The sequence below is a fragment of the Halichoerus grypus genome, chromosome 12 (genome assembly GCF_964656455.1).
Source record: "Halichoerus grypus chromosome 12, mHalGry1.hap1.1, whole genome shotgun sequence".
NCBI classification, from domain to species: Eukaryota; Metazoa; Chordata; class Mammalia; order Carnivora; family Phocidae; genus Halichoerus; species Halichoerus grypus.
Window position 1 is genome coordinate 103,797,923 of NC_135723.1, and position 16,048 is coordinate 103,813,970.

At 47.0% G+C, this 16,048-nt stretch overlaps 1 protein-coding gene across 7 annotated transcripts in view; it reads left to right on the plus strand.

Annotated features, from left to right (window-relative positions):
- Nucleotides 1-16,048, plus strand: part of RBM33 (RNA binding motif protein 33) — a 126,958-nt gene that overhangs the window by 75,874 nt on the left and 35,036 nt on the right. For 6 of the 7 annotated variants that reach the window (XM_078059789.1, XM_078059790.1, XM_078059792.1 and 3 more), the window contains 5 exons: nt 6,350-6,482; nt 6,857-7,200; nt 8,471-8,758; nt 10,236-10,523; nt 13,718-14,350. In XM_078059789.1, the coding sequence (XP_077915915.1) occupies nt 6,350-6,482; nt 6,857-7,200; nt 8,471-8,758; nt 10,236-10,523; nt 13,718-14,350 (1,686 nt within the window). The remainder of the gene's footprint in view (nt 1-6,349; nt 6,483-6,856; nt 7,201-8,470; nt 8,759-10,235; nt 10,524-13,717; nt 14,351-16,048) is intronic. The other variant, XM_078059793.1, reaches the window with a different exon arrangement.

Here is a 16,048-nt window from a genome sequence, read left to right on the forward strand (position 1 = left end):
AACTGGCCTGCATCGCTTCTGCTCACGTGCTGTCGGCTGAGGCGTGGTCACGTGGCCAGCCACATTGCCTTGCAGGACTGGCTGGGAAACGTAGCCTGGCTGGTGCTCAGGAAGAAGATGTGGGCACAGACGTGGGGAACATTAGGGGTCTGTGTCCTTGGTGGGGAGGAAGGCAGCTAATTTTTATATAAAGCCAGATAGCCTCATAAATAACGGATTTGTATTTCATGAGCATCCTGCGACATTAACAAGATAATTACATTCACTTTTTCTTACTGACTTCTTTGAACTTGGACAAATTGCCATATAGATCTATCCAGATTTGCCTCAGTTCTAGAAATGGCATTTATCTTTATATTACATAATTTTTGGTTTAGTTTTTTACGTTTTACAAATGGCTTTTTATTTTTACATATTTACATTTTATTTATGGATATATTTATCATGCTGTTAGGGTAGTTATGGTCAGGTTTCCATTATGCAGACTTGCTCCCACCATGTTTTATTTTACTCTTCCTTGAGTATTTTCTGGCTGAAGGAGTATAGTTCTAACTTGTCGATCTGTATTTACTTTTAGGATTGACCCTGTAAAAATGCCTTGTTATCATATGTGTGGTGCACGATTATTGCTAAGTACTACCATTTGGGTAAAATGAAGTGGTTATTTATTTACTTACTTTTCATTTTACTCTGGTTCTTCTGTGTGGTTTATATGAGTCTCCTGCATCTTATAGGTGTATGATTTTTTTTTTTTAAGATTTTATTTATTTATTTGAGAGAGAGAGCATGAGAGAGGGGCAGAGGCAGAGGGAGAAGCAAGCTCCCCACGCTGAGCAGGGAGCCTGACACTGGGCTCGATCCCAGGACCCTGGGATCATGACCTGAGCTGAAGGCAGACGCTTAATGACTGAGCCACCCAGGCGCCCCACGGGTGTATGATTCTTAAGTTCAGTCTACAGCCCAGAAGGAAACTGGCCTGGGCTGTGCTCCTTAAAACAGCAGCGTTGGAAGGATAGCCCACAGACCGTCCCGTCTAATTTTCATTCTTCATTTTCTGTTCTCTAAAAATAGGGGGATGGTTGCAGGATGGAGGAGTCCATGTTCATCTCACTTTTCCTCTATTTTACATCACAGTAGAGCAAGTTAAAATAATTTCTATCCTACAGTTAAGTCAGAGAACTGGATTCTGTTGATGTTGGCTTCTCTTTGGTCCTGGTGCGCTGTGTATGTTCTCAGTCTGCTCGGCCCAAGAGCCTCCGGGGCTCGCTGCCCAGTGCCTCGTCGGTCTATTCCAGCCTCCCTTATGTCCTTCCTACAGCACTCAGCCATCTACTGTCTGTGTGCTCTGTGGGCAGCCAGGGTTTAACCCACTCTGGTATTTTAGATTCGAATGTGGGGCTGGGATTTCCTTGCTATTAGAAATAGGCGGTTTATTCATTTGTTAAATACCTGTAAACGTCATGTACCAGGCCCTGTGCCAAGCATGAAAATGCATTGGTGAATAAAAGAGACCATGGTCTCACCCCTCCCGGGCCTGTCAGTCGAAGGGCAGAGAGCAGTGGAGTGGGTGTGCGACGGGCGTGGGCCTGCTGGGGTGTTGGCGGCTCCGCTGCGAAGCCTCCTTCTGTGACTCGGGTGAGACTGCAGGCAGGGGGCCTGCGCTGGTCTGTTTTGCACTGTATGAGGAGACATGGCGCTCGTCAGCAGCTCTGGTTAGGCTTACGGCATGGAATGCTGTCTGCAGAAACGTCACGTACGGATGACAGTAGCGGCGGGCACTGTGAACTTCTCTTACTCACCGGGTACTGTCCTAGGCACTTTGGACGTGTTCTCTCATCTCCTCCCCTGAGAAGCGGGTCCCATCAGTATCCCTGCCTTTTCTAGATAAGAGAACGGAGGCCCAGAGAGGCTCGGTTGCATGCTCAGGGCTGTGCTAGGTGATGGGAGGGCGGGTGCTGCCACCTGCTCGCTCAGCCTCTGCCAGCCAGCACCTTTCAGAGAGACGACCAGCTGGAAGACCGGTTCTGGCTGAACAGGGACTGATGAAGAAAGGGTATGGGAGGGCCTCGTTACGTATTGCTCACATTTGAATGCTTGTGTCTAAATGCAATCAGGCAGCACGTAGATAATTAGTAAAAGGAAAGAAGGTCTGGAAAGAGATGAAAATCACAATATTAGAATTCTAAAGGGGGCAAGATTTATGATCCCAGTATATTTCAGTTTAATACAAAAATGTCTTTAGAAGTTATGAATATTTAAAATAATCTCCCAGGAATGTACCTAGTTCTCAGGCAGCTTGGAATTTTTATTGAAAACTAACCACATTGGTTTCTCTTTGAGTTCATTCTCATAATTCAGTAACTGCTTCCTTTTAGAAACGGATGAAGGGGGTTGAGAATACTTTCCCTGATCTCAACCTGTGGCAAAGTCAAAATCAAAACTTAGCAGACCTTCTGCTTATAATGGAAGGGAAGCCAGTCTACTTTTCCAGTTACATTTTGCCTTATCTATAATGAGAAAAACTATCTTTTGGAGGCCTTGAAATTAACTCTCTAATGGAAGGAGAAAACGAAGGCCGTGAAGAGCCCTGTTGTGGCAGCCACGTGGCCAGTCCTGTCTGGGGCTTCCTCAGCAGGGGAGGGATGTGGGGCAGTGTAACACAGTCGTGGAATTTATCGCTTCCAACAGATTTTAGAAGAAACCGAGTATTTTCCAGTTCTCTGTAAACCCTGCATGATGTAAGCCCGGCGTGAAGACTAGCAGGAAGTATTGGGCCTTTACCTACTAAATCACGAAGAAAGCCATGGTTTTTAGTCAAGACAGAAAAGTCAGGAGCCTCTTTCCGCTTCCCGTAATTATGAGTAGAGTCAGGATGGAAGGTGAGGAGAAACTGCTGGTCCGCGCGTGAAGGAGTGCCAGCTCCAGAGGCAGTTGCCTGGGCCCGACTTGTGCCTCCGATCCGAGGCGTGGGTGACACGGACGGAGACGCTGTGCACACTGGGTCCTTAGGGCACTCACGGGAAAGGAGTGCCGGTGGGGCTTGCCTGGGGCAGGCAACAGCATTGCTGGTCCGGGAGTGGCTCAGGACCGTGGAGAAATGACACTTTGCTCTCCCTTTTGTTGGAGTGGGTGAAACAGTTGGTACGTTTGTAAGAAGTTCCCACAATGAATGCCGCTGCTTTCCAGCTCTTGGTACAACACAGGACCTCAGGGCTGAGTGGAAATAACCCGAGGACTCCCCCTCTTTCTAAGAAAGTATGTTTTATTCTGTCTGTCCTCTTCTCTGGACTGTGTCCCTGTGTCTGTGTTTTTTCAGCTCCTTGACTGGTGCAGTGCATGAGTTACGAGCCCTGAAGTTTGCTGACTCAGGTTCAGGATGAAAGCTTGCCAACAAATCAGTAGTGTAATACTTTCAACCCTGGTCATAATTTAGCGTACCGTTCCTACTTTTTAATGAAAAATCTGACCAGTGTAATCATAGAGTGAAAGTTAGCAGCAAGCACATTATTCATGCTAGAATGTTCTATGTAGATGGAGGGGAATGAAAGCAGATAGGACACAGGATGCAGAGAGCATTGCAGGGTGAGAGGACTGGGAGTCCCTATCAGCCCAGAGGAGGAAGCACCTTACGTGGTAGGAGCATTAGGGAGGACGGAGCCATGAGGGCGGAGGGACCAGGAGATGCTCTGAGATGGCAGAGTATCCTGGGCAGTAGGTGAGAAACTGCCGAGGGACACTGATAGGCCAATTAAAGTGAAATCCACACTCTTAGTGATTCCAGCTTTATCCAGCAGCACTCAGTGGTGTGTGGAGAAGTGGGACATGTGGGTGGGTACATGGTCCATGGGCCATGTGCAGGGCAGATCTCCCGAAATCATGAGCCGGCCAGACGGAGGGGGCAAGAGAGGAAAGTAGGGCAGGAGAAAATGGAGTGCCTGTACCGAGGACTTCGGAGAAACCCTTCTCTGTAGAGATTTTGCATTTTGGCTGAGACAGCGGGTAGAGTGAAAATTTTCCAAAGACGGGGATGAGGTATGAAATATGGAAGTTTGTGTATGACGTGATGGTTTCCAGAATTCACAGTTCTGTTGGCTGTAGGCTATTGTTTTCGTGTCTGAGTCAAGAGAAAATCTGGTTTTTAAAATCCCCAAATTTAGTAATTTTGATAAGATTTATATCATATGGGTTGAAACTTCCCGTTTCATTTTCATGTTAAGAAAAAAATGAACCCTTTGGGAGCTTTTAACTTGTTTTTCTTGAGTATTGAAATCTCTGATTTAAGAAGAAAAAAAAATAGGGGCGCCTGGGTGGCTCAGTCGGTTGGGTGTCCAACTCTTGCCCTGGGCTCAGGTCTTGATCTCAGGGTCGTGAGTTCAGGCCCCACACTGGGCTTCACGCTGGGCGTGGAGCCTACTTAAAAAATGATAATCATAAAATAAATAAAATTTAAAAGAAAATAGAATGATGTCACCGTGGGCAAATTATTTAATGTCCTGAGTTTCTGTTTCCTTGGCTGTGAAATGGGTCTCGCGCTCCTGCTGTGCTTCGAGTTCGTGAGCTCAGGTGGTCGGGGCTCTGCACAGAGCTTGGTGTGGAGTATGTAAGGCACCAGTGACCACTGTGGCCATTGTGCCCAGGGACTCGGGGCCCCAGTGCCCATTGGCCCTTACTCTGAAGTCGGTGCTCATACGGTATCAGTCCTCGACTGGCTCACTTTGGCTTTACCCAGGTGGTTTATTGAAATCCTGGGCAGATCACTGCAGTCGTTGGTCACCGTGCCGTAGGGGCTGTGTCCGGAGCGTGGGCTCACATGTACGGAGGCTGGGCATCTGTGCAAAGTAGAAGTGTCTCCCGTTGTGGCTTGCTGGTAACTAGACCTTAGCCTTGGTTCACACCCTGCCCTGGGCTCTGGCTCAGTTCTCTGGCCTCCTGACCTGGCTTCCCCTGGGCTGCAAGACCAGCCAGAGGAACAAGAGAATTGGCGTTGAATCCAGGTAGCCCACTCATTTCCAGACCCAGCACTTGACCAGTCCATTTCCCGAGGCTCCCTCGCCAGGGCCCGTCCCGTTGCTGCCCCCACGCCCTGCGTACAGGCAGACCCACAGGTTCCCTCGCAGGTCGCTCCAGCACTAGTCCAGGCGTTATGACTTGGTCTTTAAACTTGTTACGGGATTCTCAGAACTTGGACAGACCCAGTGTTCCCAAGAGTTGACTTGGATCCCACGGTTCTCCAGGATAGTTCTCTTGGACTCTCCCAGTGGTGACAGTCCTCTTGCCGATGGGCCATTTCCATGCCTGATGGGCTTTTCTGGAGCTTTTCATGGGTGCTATTCCGTTTACTGTGCATTGTTCTTACAATGCCACAGGGAGAACAGACTTCTGAGGAGAGAGGGAAGGTAAATGTAGTTTGCAAAAACATTTTCAATGTTGTAAGATGCTGTCACATTTAGAGGCAACAGCTAAATGTATTAGTAATAAGATGACAGAAAAGGAGTTAGAATTCCAAGTTTATGAGAAAGGAGCATGATTTTTAAAAGTTTAGAAATGCTGAGTTTCAAAGAAGATGTTTTTAAATGACAGTTATTTTGATGATCTGTATAATTAATGAATTCTTTCTGGAGAAGTGAAAAAAATTGGTGAGACTTTCTTTAAATGCCTCACCCCCCCCCAAAAAAACAAAGAATGCAAATGTGGTGCTTTTAAAGATCTCTATGAATACTTAAAAGGCCAACTAAAAAATGAAGTAATGTAGTTTGTCTCCAGAGTTCTAGTGGAAGAACGTTAATCTGTATGAGTTCAGAGTGTCTTATCCAGTGGAATCCGACCTTGAAACATGTCTTTTGTAGCAATACGTATATGGTACGGTTTCTTAAATATTTCACATTGTCCTGTTACATCAGAGCTTGCTGATGTTTATTATGGTACACATTCAGGGTCTTTTTCTTCTTTAGAAATAAAGCGGCTTCATAACTGTAGTTTATGGTTGTGTTCAAAAGGCAGCAAATTATAGCATGTTCGAGAAGATCAGTGCCAAGGACGCTGGAGGTAGACATTTAGCCTTTTAGATTAATGGGCAAGAAGGGTCAGTAATCGCATAGGTTTCAGTAAGCTTAAAGATAATGTTCTTATTCTGCTATAGTGATATTGGAACATGGAATTCATGTTTCAGTGCTGCATTTTGATGTTTGTTTCATTAACGGTAGGATCACTCCGTAACGTCTCGTTATATATGGGGGGGCTATAGGAGGCAGTGACTGGATGTTTTCAGGTTGGAACCATGTATGTATTCATTTCTGGAAATGGCCGACTATTTTCCTGCCTCTCATCGTGTTTTCCCTTTGTTCCGTAGGGCCCTCCAGAGTTCCCGCAGCACGCACCTGGGCCTGTCCCCAGCAGTTTCAGCCAGCCCCCACGACTTCCCCTCCAGGACCAGTGGAGGGCCCCGCCCCCGCCGCAGGAGCGAGACCCTTTCTTCTTAGGAGGTAAAGGACCGCGCAGGCTCACAGAACAAAGCCATGCTGGGTGATGGGCCTGAACGCATTCATGTTTCAAACTGAATTGAGCTTCCAGTAGGAGATTTTTGTGAAGATTGTCAGATTTTTGTACCAGAGCACTTCCTGTCATTTCAGATGCTAAAATTGGACATTGTTGGTATCTACAATGTGAGAATCTCATACAAAGGAGGCAGTCCTCTATAGAAAAGGAGTAATGAAGTAATCTAGAATAAGCTGTAAGATGTAGCATTCAGCTCCTGCCCACCCCTGTAACGTTTGTTCTCAGTAAGATGGTACAGGAAACTGCTGTTGCGACAGGCGTGCTGTGTACAGGCCGGGGGTAATGTTGCACCACCGTTCAGTTTCAGGTGAACCAAGGTTCCCGAGTCATCTTTTTCTGGAACAGCGAAGCCCCCCTCCGCCGCCACCGCCCCCCACGCTTCTTAGCAGCACTCACCCGGTGCCCACCCCTAGTCCCTTACCGTTCACTCAGCCTGGACCAGCGTTTAATCAGCAGGGACAGCAGCCCGTGTTCCCCAGAGAGAGGCCCGTCAGGCCGACTCTCCAGCCACCAGGTCCAGTGGGGATCCTTCACTTCAGCCAGCCAGGCTCAGCGGCCACGCGGCCTTTCATCCCTCCTCGGCAGCCCTTCCTGCCTGGCCCGGGACAGCCGTTTCTGCCCACCCACGCACAGCCTAACCTGCAGGTATGCATCTTGGCAGGCTGCATGGAGGAGGGGTGCACCTGGAGCTTTGGATCTTTGTGTTTCATAAAATGGAAGTTTCCTGTTGCTATCTGAGTCTTCTAGAATGTGGAGATGATGTAAAGAATAAAGGTTTAGTCTTAAACGTGCTACTTATTAAAGGCAACTTTCCTAACAATATTGTTTTTTTCCCTAATAGTAGGAGAAATGGAAAAAAGTGATTGTCATTTTGGGGGAAATGAAAAAATTCAGTATTCAGATTTTTTAAAGGTGGTACTGCTAATAAAGTTAGGACATGTTTGGATAATACTTTCGCTCATCATTGCAAGATTCCTGAAAGGTTCACCAATGGAAATAAAGTTCTTTGTCAAATTATGTGCCTACAAAATGTAGTAGAAAGATTCTTTGCATGGAGGGGAAAATGGAGTTGCTGTTCCCCCATTGTTTGAAAGATTTGAGTGCCCTCTGCTGTAGGTTGTGTTTCATGGGGGGCTGGGAGTTTCTGTGAGATCCTTCTTGCCCCGTATGATTCTGCTCAGATTTAAGCTTACTGTTAAGATACAGAATGATGATACTTGAATCAACTACTTAGAAACACATAGACTATCAAAATTAAAAAAAAAAAAAATTATTATTTCATGTGTTAAGATAAAATATTTCTTCATTTTTCTTTTTATTAAAAAATATGATGAAAAAATATGAATACATCTCTGTTGCAGGAATATTTGAGTATTTAAAAAGGAAATTGAGAAATCCCATCGTCTAGGAACGGTCACCACCAGCATTTGGGTGCTTGTGGTTTCCCGGGTTGTCCTAGTGCATCCTGTCACCATGCTCTTGTTAACACAGTAGCAGGATCTCCTGTTCGTGAGTTAGCTCTCACTGCATCATTTAAAAAATGCTGCACAAGTTTACATTTCATGGCGGCCACTACTCTTTGGACATGTTTACTGGTTTCAGTACTTTGGTATTAGAAACAGTGCTGCGGGCACCATCCTTAACATTGTGTTTGTTTGCGTCCTTAGTTGTTTCCTTAGAACAAATACCTGGAATTTTGGGGTTAAGAGGACTTAGGGCAAATGCAAAATGCACGAGCATAGCTTTTGGCTTTTTACTGCATTTAAGATCATATTACCTCTATCCACAAATTCTAAAATGAAATTTCAGCACCACTTCAGGTTTCTGGTTGGGGGTTTTAAGGGGATGGCCGAATTGGAATGTCACTAGTATATACGTTTACAAACTGTTGTTTCTCTTTCTTTTGGCATGGAAGGGGCCTCTGCACCCCCCACTGCCCCCTCCGCACCAGCCGCAGCCCCAGCCCCAGCAGCAGCCCCCGCTCCAGCCGCAGCACCAGCCTCCGCTGCAGCCGCCCCCGCAGCACCAGCCGCCCCCACAGCCTCCTCACCAGCCGCAGCACCAGCACCACCACCACCTCTCCGTCCCGCCTCCGCCGCTCATGCCCATGTCGCAGCCCCAGTTCAGGCCTCACGTCCAGACGGCCCAGCCTCCGCCCAGCAGCGGCCGGATGCAGTGCCCCCAGCGCCAGGGGCTGCGGCATGTGAGTGTCTTCCCGGGGGCAGAACCTGGGAGCTGGAATATTTTCCAGTTCTGATTTAATTACTGAACACGTGTAGTACGTTTCTCTAAAGTGAGTGTATGTTTAACAAACTGCTTAGGAAACGGGATTTTTTTGACTACAGAAATTAATGATGTCCCGTTTGTGCCTGAAAGACTGCATTGTTATTCTGTACTTCCTCATCTTACTTTGTGTATGGAGATACTTTCATAGTGATAGATGGTATTATTCGTAGACACATAATTTTAGCAAATACTTGTGGGTGGTGGGCACTCTGCCTTTGCCGGTAGCCTACTTTTGGTGGTGAGATTGTCTCTATCTTCTTGGGCTCTGAATAAATAAGTAAATGAACTCAGGAAGAATTGTCTGACTAGCCTCTGTTGCTAGGCACCATTCCAGTCCCTGGGAACGCACCAGTGAACAAGAGACCAGTTTCCTGCCTTCATGAAGCCTGTATTTAATGGTGGGAGATGAACAGTGCATTTAGTTGTGAGGGTAGAGGCTCAGGTACCATCAGCTAGGGTGTGACTCGTCTCGCATTGAAGGAAACTAGGAAACGTGCTTGATTGCTCCGTAAACACAAGACAGTAGTCATTGCTGTTGCCTTGTTCTCCATTAAATAACTCCGTAAAGAGGCGAATGGTTAGAGTGTTGGGCCAAGGGGAGGTAGTTGGGTTTTCCTTTTAGTATTGTCCCTTTGACCTGCAACTTCAAGCATGTCACTTAGCTACTTTTAATTTCAATTTTTCTCATACCAGCCTCTTTCTTTCTTAAAGTAGTATTGAGACTAACATGATAGCAGGAATGAGGAAGGACTTTCGGAGAGGTGCATTGTAACTGAGGCTTCATTTTATTACAGCAGTGGCAGATACACCCCTGCCTTGTGCCCGTAAACACTGACCTGGTGCTCTCAGAGCTCAGTCCTCTCCCAGCCGTCCCTCCTACCTATACGCTCCTCTAGCTGTTGGCTCTCTGTTAAGAATCCAGGGGATGAGCATGACTAAGAATTTCCTCTCGGGTAAAACTTTTGAGCGTGTTTCTTCTGCAGGGTGTAGTTTTCTTAGGATACTGACTTACTGCTTGATTCTTTCCTTGTTCCACCTTAAATTTAGGGGCCCAGTAAAAGTGGTGCCAGCAGTCCTTTGTTAAAAATGTCAGTCCCCATCCTCAGGCACCAGCTGCAGTCCCCTGGTGTAATTTCTGTTCAGGAGGAGCCTGTCTGTAGACCAGTAGGGTAACCTGGACCAGCCCTGACCCTCAGCAGTAGTGTGTGCTGCCCCGTAGAGTGGGAACATTACGCATGGAAGAAAGGGTTCACCATGGAAAAGTGATCCGCACCCCAGAAGGAGAAGTCACTTACTAAAATGGTTTTTACAGTATTTTTATCTAATAATGTTCCTTCTTATGTTCTTTCTCCAAGTATCCAGTTGTAATTCACATTTCTTTCTTCTTGTGGTAGAATACAACTTCTCAGAATGTAAGCAAACGGCCAATGCAGCAGATGCAGCCAACTGCTCCGAGAAACAGTAATCTGCGCGAGTTGCCCATAGCACCGTCGCACGTGATGGAAATGAGTAGCAGCCGCTGCTCTTCCACACCTGCAGCTCCTGGGAAGCCGATCGCCAGCACGTCCCCGCCCGCGAGGCCGGGGGGTGGGCCCAGGAGCGCACAGGGCAAGACTGAAGCCAGGGTCAAGCCAGTCAGCCCTGTGGTTCAGCCCAAAGAGGAGGCAAAAACAGAACCAGAGGTAAGACCGTTTTCATTAAAAAATACTTGAAGCCTTATAATCAACTTGTACCTATTAGTGTACTCTCGTCCAGCGAGTTTTTCATAAAACCTTCACTTCTGTCCGACCACATCCTCCTTTGAACCTCACAGCCCTGTCCGTGTGGGACGCACTCTCATCCTCACATCCGTATGGTGTTAGGCAGGGTTTCTGTGTTTGGGTAGTTGTAGTTGGTGCTGTAGAACATGTTCCCTCCTGGGGTGGGCGGAGTAGCAAATTATTGAGTCTGTTTGCCTGGTGCTTCCGTGCGATGGGCATTCCGTCCCAGGCTGCTCCCTAGAAATACAGATGCAGCACTTGAGCAGAATCTGTGAGACATAGGTCCTAACCAAGCACGGGAGTCTGCTGTCCGTAGGTTAGTAACACGCCCAGGGAAGGGTCCACCGTTGCTAGCAGTGGCCTTTGTGTCTGGGACGTGGGAAAAGATCAGTATGTGGAAGTTACACCAATATTTTTAAAAACCATGTAGAACGTATATAGTAAGTTAGTACCATTTATTAACATAATATAGACATCAGCGTGAAGAATTTCCTTAGGTAATATAGGTGTGAAAGAGTAAGTCACGTTTTCTTAATCAGTTACCTTTCCATTGAAATTTGGGGGTGGGGTCAGATTTTCCTAATAAAAATTTTTCTTAAGATTTATTATTTATGTTTTAGAGAGCGAGCATGTGGAGGGGAGGGGCAGAGGGAGAGGGAGAGAGAATCCCAAGCAGACTCCTCGCTGAGTGCAGAGCCTCACTCGGGGCTTGATCTTACGACCCTGATAGCACAACCTGAGCCAAAATCAAGAGTTGGATGTTTAGGGGCGCCTGGGTGGCTCAGATGGTTAAGCGTCTGCCTTGGGCTCAGGTCATGATCACAGGGTCCTGGGACCAAGCCCCACATCGGGCTCCCGGCTCAGTGGGGAGCCCGCTTCTCCCTCTCCCTCTGCCTCTCCCCCTGCTCATGCTCTCTCTCTCTCTCTCTATCTCTGTGTCTCAAATGAATAAATAAAATCTTTTAAAAAAAAAAGTCGGATATGTAACCAACTGCACCACTCAAGTGCCCAGGTTTTCCTAATAAATTCTTGCAGCAGTGGTAATGTAATGTTACCACATGAGGAAGTAAACACAAAGTCAAAATACAGTGTTAATATTTACTAAGATCATATTAGAAGAAGGGGGGTGAGTTTTTTTATTTTAAGATCAATATATGAAAAAATTAGGTAGATTTATAAAGTGGGTCAGGGTAGTTTATAAAAAGAAATTTTTGCTAAAAATTTTATCTTGCTTATAGTCCTAATAGCTAGCTCCTTGTATATGTAACCTGATTTGGCTCAGAAAAATTAAGTCTCGTGACACTTTATTTTTCTAGTAACAGTGGCTGAATAAAATGAGCGAAATGAGCTTTAGGCAAACCACTGGCCACTTCGGGCTTTTCTCGTCACAGCAGTTGATTGGAGCGGGCTTCTGGGGAGGTTTTCTGTAGAACCCAGCAGGTGCTTTGTATGTGAAGTGAGACTTGCAGGGAGCCGTAGCGTAAGTTGGATGTCTTTTTTTAAGATTTTATTTATTTATTTCACGGGGATAGCAAGAGCAGGAACACAAGCAGGGGGAGAGGGAGAGGGAGAAGCAGGCTTCCCACTGAGCAGGGAGCCCGATGTGGGACTCGATCCCAGGACCCCCGGATCATGACCTGAGCCGAAGGTAGACACTTAATGACTGAGGCACCCAGGCGCCCCTAAGTTTTATGTCTTAATGTATTCGCTTGTCATTCTGTGGACACATGCAGTGGGACCAAGAGTGAGACCGTTTTACTTTTTAAGACGTCTTGTATTTGTTTGGTTTGCGTAAACGTGGTTTATTTTCTTACGTTCACCCAATTGGTAATGATATAATAAAGGACAGATCTATGTACCAGTTATTTCCTCCTATGTACCTGAATGTACATTAATTCTTCCTTGGTTGGGGAGAATCCTTGGAGAATATGAATTATTCCCGTGTTGAAACAGCGGGCGCTCTGGACCTGCCACTTCCCCCAGCAGTCTGCCTCTCCCTGAAAGCCATGGCCCCGCTTTGAGCTGTTGTCCACATCCTCCTGTTTGTCTTCTCTTAACATCGTGTCTTGCTCTGGATGCCTCCCTGAGCCCTTATCTGCCTTCAGATTTGCTGTTTCAGCTCTGTCTTAGATTTTGGAAGTAGATAACCAAGGTGGTTGAAATGGCTTCTGAAATGCCCGGCAAGTCCTCATGACGCTCGGCTCTGTCCTGTAGGTCATTGCGTGGGTTCTAGGAGCACCCACGGACTCCTCAGCTGCCTTTTGGTCTTAATTCCTAATTCTTAAGGTTTATTTGTTATTAGCTGAATTGTAGCGAGATTAAATCCTATTATGTTCTTTTGTAAAGGATCTCTGGATTAGGGTTATCTGCGATTTTTTAAAAGAAAATTGTAATTCTTAACAAATGCTTAACTTTTAATAAACTTTCCTCATGGGATGCTTTTTATGAAAGTTATTGAACTTTCTCAAAGATTTTTTGGGTAGACTTTCAGAGTGGTTTGGGGCTGACATATTAAAAGCATTCCTTATATACCATTAATATTCCAATACTGCAATTGGCAGCATTTTGATTCTGTGGAGAGTGCATGAGTTCAAGGTCAGAGAGATTGACTTGTGCTGTTCATTATAACCAATTATTCTGTGACAAATGAGTTTGAGATCAGGCTGAAAATTCTGTACGAAAAATCAATAGTTCTAATCAGGCCCTTTCAGGTCATTTACACCCACCTTTTGTTGGTTCGTCAGAGAAGAGCCAGATAAAACCTCTGTGACAGCACGGTCTCCCTACCGTTGCCTTTCCATTCGAAACATATTTTGATATCTTAAATGAACAGTTTAATTGGTTTCAAACTTGTAAATGAGTGGAAATTTACATTACTTCAATAGTTTTTAATATTCTGATAAGATTTTCCAAATTAGCTTGAGCTGTGTGTAATTTTTTCCCCTCCCCAGAGGGAGGAGTTATACTTCAAGTCTACAAGCAGATTTTGAATGGCTTCTTTCCGATCCTGAACGGATCGTTTTTGGAAGGTGCATTTTCTCAGTCTGTTGCGCTAGACCGGGTGGGCCCCCCTCACCTCGTCCTCCGCGCTGAAGCAGGCCTGTGTTCTCTTGCAGTTTCCTGACGAAGACGAGGAAACGAGGCTGTATCGCTTGAAGATCGAAGAACAGAAGCGCCTCCGAGAAGAGATCCTCAAGCAGAAGGAGCTGCGCCGGCAGCAGCAGGCGGGCGCGCGGAAGAAGGAGCTGCTCGAGCGGCTGGCCCAGCAGCAGCTCCACCTGCCCCCGGCCTCGGCGGAGCCCGAGCAGCCGGCCGCCTCCCCGTCGCCCACCAACGGAAACCCACTGTTACCCTTCCCAGGTGCACAGGTCAGGCAAAACGTGAAAAACAGACTTCTCGTGAAAAACCAAGATGTCACTCTTTCCAATGTTCAGCCCAGAACATCAGATTCTGTGCCGTCTGGTGCCAACATGCATTATCAAGGACAACTGGTGAAAGCACTGAAACCTTTGAGACCGGCCAGAGCCGCACCTCAGAGTCCAGCTCCGCACAAAGTCCTGCAGGTCAAACCTGCGGACGGGGAGGGGCCGCCACCCCCCTCACAGACCGCTCGAGTGGCGTCCCTCCAGGGCCGGCCCCCGGACGCCAAGCCCGGCGCGAAAAGGACTGTCATGCACCGGGCAAACAGCGGTGGCGGAGATGGGCCGCACGTCAGCTCCAAGGTCAGGGTGATTAAGTTGTCAGGCGGGGTAAGTTGACGAGGTACCTGGTGCCTCTTGGAATCTGTGCTTCACTCACAATGTCCTAATTCCCAGAGAAGGGTTCTGAAGAAAGGGAAGTCGGAGCCGCCTCTGTTGCAGTCACGTGGTCCAGCCCGTCCGCCCCTCCAGTCGGTGACGAGAGTTGTCATTTAGATTCTCCTTCCGACTGAGACCCGTGTTGTCTGTCTGGAGTCTTCGCGGAAGACCAGCGTGACAGTCCCCAAACTAGGTGTTTCTCAGTTTTAGCTTATTTTTGTAGGTAATTTGTGATAGAACCATCAAGTTCGTTTTAAAAATAAAATTTCCTTTACCACAAAACAAGTAATCTTTTATGTGTAGCTTTAGATTCAGTGAGCACCTGTGGGTGGGGGGCGAGCGTGTACGTTGTGGGGCTCCTTTTAAGCAGCATTGTTTTGGAGGCTGTTTCCGGTCTTCCCTTTTCACGCTCATCTCCCCCGTTGTAAAAAACAAAAGGACTGACAGAATTCTGCAGTGAAATAATGGATGATCTTAACCACGTGCTTTCAGAAGCGGGGCGCGCCTCGCTGCTTGCTTTCCTTTTGGACGGCGCTGCCCCTCTGAAGCCCTTCTAGCGAGGCACAGCCATTGCGGTTAGGAGGGGTTCTGCATTCGGCACATGAACAGCGTTGCCGCACACGGGTGCCCCCCGTGGGAGGTGCTCTGTCAGCACCCGGAGCTCCTCACCGTGCCGCGTGCTCTTGACCCGCTCACGGGAGGTGACTCGCCTGCGTCGGCGGCCCTGCCCGTGCCGTCCGTACTGTGCGTCGAGGAAGCAGGGAGGAGCTGCCGACGCAGGCTGTTGGAGCGGGCCGGCGGGACCCAAGCGGACGGACGGCCGTCGCTCTCCGTGCAGCTGGGAGGGATGGGGGGGGATGGGGCCGGGCGCGGCTGAGCTGGCTTGGGAACAGCTCGTCGCTGGTTGTTTAAGCAGTTGAGTTTTATTTTATTTCTAGGTCTGTAGACTAAAAGTGTGACTTTTTCATGTGTGATAAGAAAAATTTTGATAGAATAATATGAATTGGAAATGCCATCTTCAACAGAGGCTGTGCTATTTTTTCAAATCTGTTTTTTCTCATCTCCATTCATTGTGATTCAGTGTGTGGATAAGCAGATGGCCTCTATCACATTAGCTTGTTTTATCATTGTATGAATTTGTTTTCTTCAGGCGAGAACCCAAGCATTAAGCAGCTTCATGGTATCTGTGATCTTCTCTTTTGACCTTGTTTCAGGCTGACTTTGTCAAAGTCTTGTTTAGGCAGACTTTGTCAATGTCTCATTTTTTTACTTGAGTTAAAAACTTAGGAGGAGGGGCCGTGGGGCCACGGAGCCACGGTTGGGAGCAGACCTTTTCCCGTGGCATTCATGGTTGGTGGTGCGTGTGGTGTGGCTGGTGTAAAGTAAGGGCCTCTCACGGGCTGGGAGGTGCAGTTCACTGCTCTGCTCTCAGAGAGCAGCTTTCAAACTAATAAACACCTCTCCTTTAAAATAACTTAGCTACTAAAATTTTTGTTGTTTTTTTCTCCATTGGGAAAAAAATGTATTTTTTATAAGACTATTCCAGAATCATGCTGTATAATTTTATAATACACAGAGAAACAACAGAGGAATGCTGTGTGAAAACAGCTGCTTACCAAAATTGGGAACAACTTTTTAGCTCTCTTTTTA